Source organism: Solanum stenotomum, chromosome 10 (genome assembly GCF_019186545.1).
Source record: "Solanum stenotomum isolate F172 chromosome 10, ASM1918654v1, whole genome shotgun sequence".
Classification (NCBI taxonomy): Eukaryota; Viridiplantae; Streptophyta; class Magnoliopsida; order Solanales; family Solanaceae; genus Solanum; species Solanum stenotomum.
In genome coordinates this window covers 45517959-45533450 of record NC_064291.1, presented here as the reverse complement: position 1 = coordinate 45533450, position 15492 = coordinate 45517959, and the positions used below count along the sequence as shown (strand labels likewise).

General features: G+C 32.6%; 2 protein-coding genes across 2 annotated transcripts in view; both read right to left on the bottom strand.

Annotated features, from left to right (window-relative positions):
• Positions 1-15492, bottom strand: part of LOC125878495 (delta-aminolevulinic acid dehydratase, chloroplastic) — a 385024-nt gene that overhangs the window by 126504 nt on the left and 243028 nt on the right. The window lies entirely within an intron of this gene.
• On the bottom strand, positions 7644-15419 carry LOC125878482 (histidine kinase 5). Its single transcript, XM_049559743.1, has 12 exons — positions 14537-15419; positions 13604-13660; positions 13206-13433; positions 12927-13020; positions 12624-12830; positions 12059-12189; positions 11681-11730; positions 10966-11327; positions 10543-10646; positions 8845-9645; positions 8104-8277; positions 7644-7822 (listed from the first exon to the last, which is right to left on the bottom strand). The coding sequence occupies exons 1-12, from the start codon at positions 15260-15262 to the stop codon at positions 7700-7702; spliced, it is 3057 nt and encodes a 1018-aa protein (XP_049415700.1). The 5' UTR covers positions 15263-15419; the 3' UTR covers positions 7644-7699.

Here is a 15492-nt window from a genome sequence, read left to right as displayed (position 1 = left end):
ATATTTTTTAAAATGTATTGGGATTATAACATATTCTTGTAAAGATATCTTTTCCCAAAGTTTTAAAAGTAATTAACAAGCCCATGACCCCACATTCACAAATATATCCCAAGTTTTAAAAAGGCCAAAGAGACCCATGACCCCACACTTTTTCCTTTTTAAAAAGCTCAACCCTAGAAAATAAATCAAAAATAAATTAAGTGGGTATAGAGTAAATTAAGTTATAAAGGTGTTCCTAATGCCAATTCTTCTCAGGTCAGTGTGATAAAGCGAAACTTGAGGAGAGATTTTTGAAATTATACCTAAATTTATATTTATGATTTCATGACCTTTTCATAAGAGCCTTGATCTCTACTTTTATACCACAAAATATATTTATTTTTATACCTAAAAGATCTTTGATCTGAATACTACATTAAAAAAATACAAATCAGAAGACGGAACGAGAAGATCCAAGATATAAAAAATCATAACATGAGTATTCGATAGATTGAATTCTATTTTTGAATATTTGATTCTTACATAGTTTGACATCATCAAACAAATATGATAAAGTAGAAAGGACACGTAAATAATCGAGTTCTGTATTTATATGCATCATCCAATGTTTCTACAAGCAAATGAGCTGTTTGATTTTGTTGATGTCTATTGTGGACAAACAATATCTTTGCTAGTTGTTACAATAGGGAGTAACAATAAAGTTTAAAATTGTTAGCAGTTAAATGATCTGAATTTGATTTGAAGCATTAATGAAGTGCTCATTAAGTATATTGGTGTACTTATAGCTCCCTCCCTCCCTTTCATGTCACTACTTTAAAAGCATAAAATATTGGGTTTCTTCGTACAAATAATCGGACAAATTTATTATACACTTTTTTAAGGTGATATGTATAAATTATATATTGATTATATATGATTATACACATATGTTACATAGATTATACATATACTATATATTTTATCAGTTATTTTTAGTTTAATCAATTGGGTGGACAATTGTTTAGAAATTCAAGATAAAAGTTTTAACTATACTCTTATACTTTTTCCATTTTAAAATAAGTGAATTATTGAGACAGTATACATTCATTAAGAAAAAGGATATAAATTGAACACCACTTTTCACTTTTGCCCTTTTAGTTATTCTCAAATTATTCTCGAAAGTATGAATAATTCAAAGTAAAATCATAAATATGAACAATTAACTCTTTTGAAATTATCACCTACAAAATGTAAATGAGGGGCAAAAATGGAAGAAATTTCCAACAACGTTACTCTTTTAAGCTATGAACAGTTCACTTATTTTAAACTATGAAAAGAAAAAAACTCCAACAATTCACTTATTTTGAAATGACCATTTTGAAGAGCTACTTCTTCCTAGTAGTGCTCAACTCTCAAAAAACATCTAATAAATTAACTATATCTTATATTTATTATTTTTCTTAATAAGTATGTAATGAGCTAAAATGATACTTATTTTAAGAGAAAAAACGAACTTTACAACAAAATATAACTGTAGAGAAGCAATACGCCACGTATATGTACATAAGAATTTGTAGCTAAATGTGTATGCCTTGTACTTATAGCATTTAGCTTTAAAGTTCTATATATGGAGACAGCAACATTAGGCCAGCATACAATTATAAATAGATCAATCATTAGGTATTGGTTCTAATATATTTTTACAAAAATACGATAATAAAATAGATGTTTAGTGGTAATAGATTTTTTAAGTGATAATTGGATTAATTAATGTCATTACCTTCAGAATCGCTAAAGCATAAAGTGTTAATTATAAACAAGTGAATTATCAATCATCTAAAAGTTACTTAGGCTTAAATGTATTGAATAAAAGAGTTCTTGAACTTTTGCAATTTTGCCCGCGATTTGAGTGGGTTTCTTGTATGTTTATACATGATTACACAAAGCATTTACATTATTTATACATTCTATTTATAGTGCATATGGAATTTATAATAGTGTATAAAAATGTATATGCAATGTATAATAGTGTATAAAAATGTAAATGTAATGTATTTTACAGAAAAGAGAAAAAATGAAGAGGTACTATGGTGGCTCAGAAAAGAAGGTAAAAACAGTAACTTCAAAATAGATTCACTGCGACAAAACAGTTTTAGAGTTAATAAATATGCATATTAACAAAAGTGTTGAAGTCTTTATCGACATTATAAGTTGATTGTTATTGAATCAAATGTCGTTATAGACTTTAGTGATATTTATAAAGAATACTAATTATCTTTGAATACTTTTATCAATAATTAAAGTATTACCATTAATTAATTATGATAAAGATCACTTTTTGGTTAGTGATTTGACATCATGAAATTCGTAAACATATGTTGACTATCCCTCTAAGAATTTGGCACTCCATGACAACCCGGTCCAGCAAATAGAATAAAGGGAATAGCTCAATCTTCAATTAATGGCCCCTCGTAACCCATAAAAAAAGGGAATTATACTTGTAATATGTAGTGGGAAATTGATGTTACCTAAGTAAAATATTTATCATATTTTTAGGTAGTTAATTTAAAATGGGTGTTTTTTGGGGAGTTAAATTTTTGAAATGTTAAGATTAATTTTAACAAATAAACACATAATGACAATTAAATAAATAGAGAAAGAAAATTGGGCCCAAGTCTGGATCTGTCCGCCTGGACCAGTACTTGGGCCTATTTCGATTTTAGGGCTTTTGAGCCACTTACACCTATCCTAAAAAATAACTAAAATGCCCAAAATTTGTGGGGCTTTTAGGCCCAATTCCCTGTCCTAAGCTAATGTAGCAGCCTGATTTTATTGGACTTTAAGCCCATCTTCCACCTGTCCTATGTTCTAACAAAATACAAATCAAGATAAAGAGATGGGCTTTTGGTCCCAATGTTGCCATATACCCAACATATATACTTAGTACATCAGCTGTATATTCGCGTATCTCAGCTTCGATTTCCTGTATTTTTGTTTCGACACCTGTACGTCGACTTTTGGAAACCTGCTCTTCAATTTTACGATTGGCTGACTCGATAAAAGGAATTTGAGCCTTTACGGCTCTCTCAAAATGCAAGGGAAAGGAATGAGTTTGTGGCGAACTCGGACAGATTTCACATGCAACAAAACAATAGTAAGGATTAGTACCCGAGAATAATAAAGCAACAACATATCTAAAGCAAATCATAGCAGACCCTAAACCAAATAAAAAGAAAAAAGAGCACCACATCAGTTCAAACCAAATCAGGAGAGGACTAAACTAAGAAGGTGAAAGATTACGTACCTTAGTCTCTTGGAAAAGGTTGAGCGATGCAAGGTCGGAGATTAGGCGACTTAAACAGTAGTATTAATCCCAGTTGGGTTGAACCTGTTGAGGAGAATAATCAAGGACTGAATATCAAAACATATCTCAAAGATGAGTAATTAAATTATAAAGGTAAAGCTTATCTCAATAGATCTTGTCTTCAAATCTCTATGGCGACTGAAGCGTGTCCCCAAAATTCTTGCGTATAACTTGAGATCTAGCTCAGATCAATAAAATTCAGGTAGAAGAAATCTTCAAAGGTATTTGAATCATTACATTAATGAGATTTGTTGATGTGGAAGTGATTGCAATCCTTACCTGGATCGATATCGAACATAGCTCATATCATGAGTATTTGGAAGGACTGGTCGTCACTTTGGGAGGATTCTCCGGCGACTATCACATCGAAGAAGCTGAAATTTTTTCAGACATTAGAGTTTATTTCCTTTTCTGTTAGTTTGTTTTCTACTTCCTGTAATTTACTTTGTTTTGTTGTTTTCAATCAGGCCACTTTTGGACCCAATTGGAATTGATTTATCGTTTTTAATAAGGAAAAAATAGAAAACTAGTCACAATCCCTAACATAATTAGTAAAAACATCTACATTTTAAAATAACTATTAAAAATGTCAAAATGTCAATATTTTAGAAAATGGTTTGTATCCTAATATAACTATTTTCCTTTCCTTTTATTTCTCAAAACAGTCCCACATTGGATCAATTTCTACACCACTAACCGGTAAAAAAGAAAAAATACCTTTATTATTCATTACCCTTCTTTCTAGGTTTTAACTCAAGTCAATATTCTCTCTCTCTCTCTTCACGTTTTCCCAATTTTTCTCTCATTCATTGTTCAAGAAAAATTAACTCTTCCTTTTTCTCCCAAATTGTTCAAGAAACCTCTCAATTGATAAAGGTAATTTCGAAGTCAGCAAATATTTTGTGAGTTTTCTTCTGATTTTGTTTTCATATTCACCAAATATTTTTGTATTTCGGATTTTCTGTCCTCTTTTCAATTTTTTTGTGAATTTGTTTACATATTTGAGATTCAGTAGATTGTAGTAATATACATTAGCATTCATACATCATATATTGTTTGATTTTTTATACATTCATATTTAATAATTTCAATATTTTCTTATAGGGTTACCAATGCACAAGTGAATACGGATTCGAATTTGAATTTGGTGAAAACAAATCGGAAAAAAAGGAACATAACAGAAGAAGAAGAAAGAGAGAGTCATGGTTGCAAAATTGTATTCACAACATAATTGTATTTATATTAATTTTTGTTTGTTAATTGTTTCTTTTTACTCAGCATTTGTAAGAAATACATTTTTTTTGTCATGAAATACAATATTTTTTTGAAATACAAATTTTGATTGTTACTAAGATTGTAAATTTGTACGTTTTGATGATTGAAATACAAATTTGTTGAAATTTTAAGAAAGAATATTCATTTTTGAAAAATATGCAAAATCAATGTTGTATCCTTTCTGAATGAACACAGATTACATAAGTATATATGGATACAAATATTTTATTTATATTTTTATTTGTTGATACAAATATCATTCTAAATAACTACAAATCAATTTGGTATACCTATTAGAATGAATACAAACTAATAAAGAAATACAAATGTCATTATACAAACTCAAACATGAAAACCATAATGAATACAAATACACATATCATCATATTGGAATGAATACAATCAATTACTTTTGAAATTGTAACCGATGAGAATTTTAAGTAATATGTTCCTTTTTAAAAAATATTTTCTCTCGTGATTTTCTCCTTTCTGTTATTAAATAATTGTATTCTTTCTACTCAAACAAATAAAAAATACATAAATAAGAAGAATAACAAACTAAAATATTGACATTTTTAATAAATATTGAAAATGTTGATAAGAGGTCCCATTAAATGCTAAAATATTGACATTTTAAAAAATTTCCCTATTATTAGTGATGTGAAAGAAAAACATAACGAATAACAATAATTACGAGAATCTATATATAATATTGTGTAACTCCATTTTAAATAAGTGAATTGTTGGAGCATTGTACGTCCTTTAAGAAAATAATATTAAGATATGTTAGACATTATTTTTTATTTTTATCATTTTAAATTATTGTCAAATTAATTTTTTAGAATGACTAAGAGTTTGTTTGGCATCGCTTTGGGAGATAAAAAATAATAATTTTAAAGAAAAAAAACATTATTTTAAAAAAATTAAGGTGTTTGGATAATTAGTAAAACTGATTTTAAATGGAAGCATAAGATTGAACAATTAAATTAATTTGAACTATGAAAAATGCCTCAAGAATTAACTTATTTTAATAAATAAAATAATAAATTTAGATAATAAAAAAATGAGATGACATGTCTAATTGGACAACATCACTATTTATCTTTTTTTTTCTCAGAATTTTGGCATTTTCTTGTTACTTTCTGTAAATTTAATTAATGATCTTAATTGCCAGTCACAAATTGAATTTGTATTTTGCATATAAGTTATTCAAACCTTCTATTGACCACGTACTAAGCCAACATGTTATGTTAGTATTCTTTTGCATTCTTTTATTGATCACGTACATTTGGCTAACTGAGTTATCGATTATATTTACGCTCGCTTGGTCATGTAATATGAAATTAAAGTTTTGTTTGGACATGCGATTTGAAGTTTGTGTCTTGTATATTTTCTAATAAACATAAGAATCACATAAGTTGTAAAACTATTAAAATAGTCTCAATTATTTATTCAATCTTACCAAATAAACAAAAAATTATAAAATCGAATAATAAATTATTACAGAGCCATTATGGTCGGTTTATAGATAAAGAACTGTTTTTTTTATTAAATATTAAAGTAGTAGTAATAAATTTGGTTGATAAATAAATTTGATAAAAAAAATAATGAATTTGATGGATATAAATGATAAAGTAGGAATTGATTTGAAGTAATAATAAATTTTATGTTGGTGAGAATAATAAACTTTTAAAAGTAATGATACGATTATAAATTTTATTTACATATGAAATAAATGGTTAGTAGACATAAATGTGGGATCATTTTAACAAAATAATAAATTTGTGGGTCAATTTTTGCATTTGAAAAATTGTGTTGCCTAAAAAGGGTGAACTTACTGTCAATATGGGCTGACCCATCCCATCCGGGCTAACTCATACATGTTTTGAAATTTGACGAGTCAGGCTGGGCTAGCCCGTTTTTTGTGTGGACCAGAAAATGGTCGGGCCAGCCCTCTTTTCTTAAAAATATATTTTTTATAATTTTTAAATTAAATTATAATTTAAAAATATTATCATAAATATCAACAAGACAATATTACATAGTGTTAGTGTTACTACTTGTTAATCAAATACACAAATAAAATTATCTTTATAATAATTAGTAAGTTTGATTTCAAGTAAAAGCATAAATAGCTAAATAGAAATATTAACCTAATTGTTTTCCAATGATCATAAAAAAAACACAAAAACTATGACAATATTCCATAGGCTATGACCCATTTATAGTGAATCCCTGGAAATTTTAGGGAATTTTTATTTTATGTATTTCATATTTTATAAACATAATTTGTATTTAAATAGTAATATTTCAAACTTTAAACAGATTTTGAGTTTAGACTCTTATTATTTTTAATACTTTATTTTATTTTTATTTGGCCCACGGGCCGGCCCTATCCATATTTCTCAAGCCCTACAAATCGGCAGACTTATTCAGGCCGGGCAAAAAAACCCTTTTCTTAAATGGGCTCCAAAAATCGTAGCCCAACACTATCAAATCACGGGTTAGGTCAGGCCGTCCCAACGGGCCTAGCCCATACTGACGGCTCTATTTGAAAGTTGTGTCTTTTCTTATGTTACTCTATTTAGAAGCTCTTATATACATGTTTAGATTAGGTTGTGGGAGTTGGCTTCTTTTGTAAAATGTTACTTGTAAGGTTAGAGATTGTCATTATGATTGGTATTAATACATAGCTGCTCATTATTTTAGTTTTTTGGGAATGGAGTGGAGTGAGAACAACAACGCCTCAATCTCAAACAAGTCGGGATAGTAAACAGAGTGAGTTGATTGAAAATATGTTACACATAGTGATACATAATGATTCTCATGACTTATTCCCTCTTCAATGGAATTCATATAAAAACTTTCCATTTTGGTAAGTCCAGATACATGAGTTTCAGATATGTGATTTGCTGCTGCTATGAGGACTAGTAGAGGAACAGAAGGCAGACTATTAATGTACATCATTCTGAACAAGACAACTAGAAGCACAGCAACTTGAGTACAAAATTTCCTAACACATTCTTTCTTTTTTTTGCTTTTCTATTCCTGTACAGGTGCATTCATTTACAAGAAAAGATGTCATGGTAGATACTGTTGTAGACTCTCTTTTAATTTTTGAAGTGTTACTGGCTTTGATACAAAAGAGTCCATACCATTTGCATAACACTCTTCTGCACTTTCCGATATTGCATTGGCTGTCATCTGCGATAAAGTGAACGAGTTTCATCTGTTAGCTGCAGCAGAAAATTGATGGAAAGAAAGGTTGCATGACACAACAAAAAAAAACAAGGCTAGACTTCAATAGCCTGATTTTGCAAATGAAGCTAACTTGATCACAATTTATAGACATTTTTCTGAATTGTAAGAATGATACTGTAAAGGCACAGGCAACAGAGAGAGAAATGGAGCAAGCAAGAGATAATATGGAAGTATAGAGGCTGTAAAGCACAGGCAATTAAGGCATTTAGAGTGTATGTTCTTACTGCAATTATAGGAATACGTTTCGTGGAGGATTCATCACTTCTCTGTAAGGAATTTGAAGGAGAAACCTCTTCATCAATGCCAGCATCTTTTGCTGCATCCCAGTTACCAGATTCTTCATATGATCGTATCAATCTTGTAGTTTGAAGTCCATCCATGACTGGCATGCATACATCCTGCATAAATAAAATAATGACCAGCACAAGTTAGCATGAATTCCTCCCTGACTAATATTTGATACAAATGTAAGCCTATGTAGAGCCTGAGAGCAAGTAAATATTCCGCTAAGTTATTGGTATATGTCATCTGCTGCAAACACTGGACTAGAAAGTGCATTATCCCCTCGTGCTATGTTTATTATCTGGAGACTGGATTGATTAAGATCTAACCTCTACTTATGGACCAAAAGATGAGGAAAGTTCCTAGTCTAAACCTTCTGTTATTTAAATGTTCAAGGAATCTCATTAATCAACTGTATAACAGATCAGTCGTGGATCCAGTCAGCGTTCGTGAGTTCAGTAGAACCTAACATTTTGGGGTCAAACTCTATGTACATGCGTGGGAAACAAGAGTTAGCTATACATATCAGAACCCACAATGTATAAATTCTGGATCCGCCACTGCAGCAATTGATATTGAAATGAACAATAAACATGCATGTGTAGGACATTAAGTGAGTTATGAGCCACCATGCAACAAACAAAATCTTAAGCGAAAGAAAACCAAATGTTCAGTTAACGTACCATTAGAATGAGGTCATATCTGTGGCGTTGAACAGCACGCAAAGCTTCTACTCCATTATTCACTATATCTATGTCATGACCCAACTGCTTCATCATCGAACGTGTTACCATCACAAGTATTTTGTTGTCTTCTACAAGGAGGATTTTGGGTTTGTAAGAGGTTTCTGAAATTTGTGCATCCTTGCTAGAAGAACACTCAGAACTTCTATCAGGTTGTTCCTGTATCTGACTTTTTTCTATTTTTTCTGTAATTTCACCCTGATCACTATTTGTAGTTTCTGAATTAGGGGAAGATAAACAAGGGGTATGATCTAAAACACCGTTAATCTTTTGTTCTCTACCAGACGTGCTTGGATTGCCAGAATTTCGGTTGTGTTTGAATGAAGATTCAGGATCAGAGCATGTCTCAACAGCATCAGCTACTGAACATGCATCTTCTACTGAACCTGTCTCTTTTGATGTATTGCTATCTAAAGGGAAAGAATGGGAGTTCACTTGAAATCCATTAGTCTTATTCAAAGTGTTATACCCAAAACCGTTTGGTGAAAGTTTTGTGGCTCTTCCAGAACTATGAGAAGAAAACAGAGAACCTAAAGTGCGCGGTTGGAATTGGAAAAAACCAGAATTTATATCATCATCATTTCCTTCAGAAGAAGTATCATGATTATCCATTTCGGAGAGTTCTTCATTATCATCCGAACTATCACATACAGGTGAAACTTTGTAAGGTAGGATAAATGTAAAGGTAGATCCATGGTGCTCTTTGCTGGATACAGTCATATGACCTCCCATAAGCTCAGCCTGTTCAATTAGAATATGAGGAGTCAAGGTAAGTACTAATATCATAGACGATTCTGCAAAAGTCATTTCAGTACAAGTGAAAATTTTTATGACAAAATTTGAGTTGCACTAAGATGTGGCAATACTTGTGGACCATAAAATGATGCTTGCTAAGGAAAAACAACTTACTATGTTGCTCGGACTCTCCAAAAATGATGCAGCACCCGTGTCGGATCCTTCAAAAATGCTCTACTTTTGAAGGATTTGACAAGCACCCGTCGACATTCTTGAAGAGTCAGAGAAACATAGCATACTAGTTCAGATGAACCAAGATAAGATAGAAGACTATGCCATGTAATGTAAAAGGTCCCATGACTCAATGTGAGGAATGTAACTTAACAATTTGCCACTACATTGTGAAGTAAAGGCATATTTTCACAAGTAATGTTATGGCCAAAAATCCACGAAAGTCAAATTATCAAAGAATATCAACTTAGAGTACTAGATGATTTATCCTATCATTAGGCTCTTTCTCCATTACTTTATCTCATTATTGAGAACACACTTCAATTACTCTGCATTCATCCTTTTTGAGAACTCTAAAAGTCTAATGAACTTTCAAAAGAATATGAGTCGTCCCTTGGATTCGTCATCCTACATTTGAAAGGCTTGGGTCGTCCTACTAGGTTCTTCGTCCTACATTTGAAGACTGCATATGTTTGGATCGTCTTGACAAGACCCAATCATAACTAGGATGCAATAACCTCAAATGATGGAAGGCTTGCCAAGACGATCCTAGTAGAACAGCATCCTTTGCATTTCTCCAAAATTTTATCAATGGAACATATTTAAATCATTGAACTTCTGTTCAAAAACAAAGTTGAAATCAAATGGAATTTAGAAGGTCTTGAAAATTACCAGTTGTTTACAAATGGCCAATCCTAGTCCTGTCCCACCATACTTCCGAGCAGTATCTGCTCCGACTTGCATATATTTCTTGAATAAAGTGGGTATAGCATTTTCTGTGTAATCAAGGTAAAACTGGCTTAGCAACAGTAAGAAAAGAAAGCTAAAGATATTAGAAGAGTTATATGTTATATTCACTGACGGTGTAACTTTTTACACCATCAGTGCAAGTTAACCTGTTATAGCAAATTATTGCTCTATTTTCCAAGTTATCATATCAGGCTTCATGTGGAAAGTTACTCTAACATAATATTTTGAACAAATTTTACGCCTGTCAATGCATTAAACATAAACTTTATACAAAATAAGGTCAAAGGTATCCATGAAGTTTATGGATCAGCAACCAGGTCATGGGAAAGCTGAGTTTGTAAGTACCTGGTATTCCAATCCCAGTATCATAAACATCACAACGTATCCACACAGTTGTTTCCTGTTGATTTGGATCATCCACTTCATCTTCTATAGAAGCCCCATTTTGTTCTGAATAGTTGCCCTCCCCGTTCTGCATCAATCTCTCGTTTGCACCATCGGCATCTTTGCATCCACCAGAGCCTTTACGATCAAGGGAGTTGTGAGATGGTGATGTACACTTATCTTCCTTACATATCTTTGCTAAAACCTTTGAATGATCAGAAGCCATCCTCTTATGGGATCCTTGTTTCACATCAGGACATCGCCCGGGAACCACATACAGCTTTATACCAACCTTCCCTTCATGAGTAAATTTTATAGCATTGCTGCATAACATAAGAAACTAATCAGGTTTCCTATGTCTTAGATACAGTTATTTATGGGGAACTTTCAGAAAGAAGTTGAAGAAAGTTAAGTGCTTTTATGACACAAGGGGAAAAAATTAACTCTCTGGTACAGTACTATGAAATAACAAGATGCTACAATTGGCATGCTCAAGCAACAGAAGTTATGTACACATTTCATTTCATTTCCATTGTGGAGACATCTCTCATTTGCGGAAAATGAGAGCAAGACTTAAGAAGAAATCAGAATATGCAGTAGATGTTTTGACTAACAAGCATTATTAGCATTAAAGATAGCATCACAGAGGCCTTCATCCATCAAATGATTTTCATACCTGATCAAGTTCGTGAGAATCTGGCGAATTCTTAATACATCCCCGACAACCTGATTTAAGGAAAACTCTCTTCAGTAGGAAGCTCATAAAAGATAAACTACAGAGATAATGAGTGTGGNGGGGGGGGGGGGGGGGGGAGAAAGAAGCAGCCAGACATAGTTTTAGTGAGTCAAATTTTTTCCCAATTTTGCAACTGTTCCTATAGCACTCATCTCACTCGTGTACTTGAAGGAATAATAAAGAGTAATTAAAAAGTTTCCTCTTCAATTGGATGCTCAATAGTGAATGTCAGTATGGTTGGTCTTGGTATGGGCAAAAAGAATACAGATGCCCTCGGGTTTTTGTTGTCATGTTCTTATAATTCATGAGAAATCTTACCTCAATGGGAACATCTTCAGCAATGTGGCCTTCCAATGTTAATATTTTCTGTAGTGATGCTGCTGCAGTTTGCAAGACATGCTTAATAACCTCCCTTGGTCGGAATTTTGTGGCTTCCAACTTCATTACTCCTGAACAAGAATTAGACAATAACCTTTTTTCAGGACAATCAAGTTAATTACTGCTAAGACAAACAAAATCATATATGTAGTTATTGATGCTAAGACAAGAAACAAAATCACTAAATGTTGTTTACGGAAAATTCCAGAGAGTAGGAACTTGGCTAATCCAAAAGGAAATCTACACATAGAAAAGAAAATATAACATAGAAAGGTCACTTTGGGATTGAATTATATTCTTAAGCTATTCTACTATTGAGCTATGTCCCTCAACTATCCCAGCCAAGCGTGCCAATGAAAAACTCATGGAATTCATTCCTAAGATAGACAGAGTTAAAACTAGATCTACATGATTCGTAGAACATCCAAATACAAACGTCTAAGAGATCGCAACAAATATTTTTAGCAAATACTGCAATGAAAAAGAGAAGAGAATGAAATTAAACCTGATTCAACTTTGGAAAGGTCAAGGATGTCATTTATTAGTTGAAGAACCAAATCTCCTGAAGACAACATTACATTCACAAGCTGACGCTGTTCCTTGTCCAGTTTTGTGGTAGAAAGAATCTCGGTCATGCTGACAACTCCTGACAAAGGAGATCTAATCTCATGGGACATGGTTGCAAGCATTTGTTTCGCTCGCATTGTTTCCTCTGTAACAAATGAAGTATATAACCTTAGTGATGTTTATTCTTCTAGCAGCTGACTTCACATATGTGCATAAAGCCTATAATATGTTAAAAAGGAACCTGTTATGTGAATAGTTTTGTTAAGTTCAGTCTCCTTGGCCTTCCGTACAGCTATCTCTTCGCGCAGCTTTGCCATTTTTTCTCTTTTCCTTACCTGCATTTTAACCATGACATTGCTACTAAGCTTCCATGAAGAGAGAGAGTATATAACATGGTATCAGCCCTTTAAATTGATGTTTTGAACATCAGAACTCAAACTTCCTTGCAAAAATTACTGCTGAGTACCAACAAGAGTAACCAGTGAAGAATCTAGAGTTAATGGTAAAGAATCTAACTCACCTGATCAGTTATCTCCATTCCCATATAATTTACTCCAAGGGTCTCCCCTGCCTTACTGAACACAGGTTCAACATATATTAAAAAAGTCTTTGACCCAAATAATCCTGTGTCAAATGTAATTTCCCTCTTTGCCGGTATTCCCCGTTCCAAAACCTCTCTTTTGAAGTCTTGAGATTCCTTTACACCAGCACCAGTAAAAATTTCTACATCTGTTTTGCCAATGATGTCCTGAAAGATAAGTATGATTGAGGAAAACACGTACCAGATTCTAAATGTCAAAGAAATTTCATCAAAGTGAACTGATGGATTATAGAAAGATATTGATTCCGCTCCAAAAGAATATTGAGCAACTTCACATTTTGAAGGAGAAGCTCTAAAGCATATTAAGGTTGATATACCTCTTCACGCAAACTTGGGAAATGATTGTAGATAAAACGATAGCGTAACTCATTGTCCTGCACAAAAGAATATCAGAACACTTAGTTTCTTCAAAACATATTATGTCAATAAATAGTATGCCTTTAAAATAGTTGAGGAGAATTCTATAGAGGTTAAAAATGATTTGGAAATGATCCAACATCTGTTTACAAATGAGGGCGATTGTATCAAGGAAGAGGGGTTGAGGGAATAAGTAGAATGAAAATGTCATCATCCCAATCGCTTCTAATATCCGAGCAGAAAAACTTATCAGATCATTGAGGTATGTGGAGATATCCGATCAAATTTTTGTCTCTTACAATAACTGAGGAATGGGAGTTAGACTGCTCTTCGACACTAACTCCATGTGGCTTGAATTTTCTACTGACATCAATTGGACTATGCTGGAAGCCAGGACTTTCTCACAAACTTGCAACTGATGCAAACAAACACTACAAGATGTTGACAAGAATATTTTTGATTACTCCCTTATCTGGCTTAAGTTGAACCTAAAAGGTCATGCAAAGAAGACCACCATACAAGCATCAATTATTACCACCTTTCTTCCTATTTCGATTGGTTGGAGATTCGTGGTTTTAATTAACAACATCCACGACTTCATATGTCCCAGGCAACAGATGGTAGTGTTAGTAGTATAGAGAAAGTGCTTGTACAATGGCTTTATACCACTTAACCAAATTAAGTAGTTGACTATAGCCCAAGTACTTGATTTATCCAATGTTTGTACTAGACTGAAGAAACAAAAAGTTAAGAGGAGAAAATAAATCTGTTGGAATTTTGTAAAAATATGAGGACATAACAAGGTAACATCTACAAAACTAGAACAAGAAATTGGGAGCATTTCCAATTTAGGTAAGTGAATACTCATCAAATTATTCCAAATGACAACTGACCTGGTGGCCGATGACAACCGGTGCATTCTGGAGGACAAAATGTAAGAAATTATCTGCTCTTTTCAGAATCTGAGATAATTCTTCCACCGGAGAGGACTGTCTTTCAAGATTTTCTATGCTTTCCTGCAATTTCTCAGTTAGTATTTGCTCCCGTTGAGCACTCGTTTCCAACAACTTCTCCAAATGTGTAGCTCTCTGCTTCCAGTACTTTATACTGTCATACTCAGCATCTATTTCTAGTTTATCTTGAATTTTCACATCATTCTTTTTCCTAGGTGCCTCTTGGAATATGTATCTCTTCAATTCTTCATCCAATATAGATATTGGACGCTTATCACCTCCATATCGTTCTTCCTCGAATTGATACTTCTCCAATATCTCCAATTTCTTGAGCTCTGATTCTTGTTGTTGCTTGCTAAGATTGTCAAGCTCTTCTCTAAGTAGCCTTACAGCATTTTCTTGTTTATATTCCCAATTTTTCACCAAGTAAGCCAACTGAGATGACCCTTTTTCGCTATAATTAGTAAGTTCCACAAGGCGCTTGAAATCAACTATGGTGGAATCCTCATTGATATTAACCTCCTCCAACATATCTTGGTCTTCTCCTGGCCAATCTATATTGAATTGTTTTCCATTTTCATTCATATCTTCAGGCCACATCGACGAAAGTACTTCCACTTCCATCTCCATGTACTCTGTTTGATCACTTTCCATCTCGCAAACCATCTTCAACTTATTATGTTACATACAACTAGAAAGTCAAACTATTGCTTAACTTAGCTCTCAAGCAACAATTCTCGCATCTGAGCTAAACTGAATCGAATTTTCAATAAGATCCTCAACACCATATAAGTTTAGCTCAACATCTGCAAACAAAATTATCAAGAAAGATGAGTGTATTGATCCCTATTGGATAAATATACACAAAGCTGAATCTCTCAGAGAGATTTCAACAA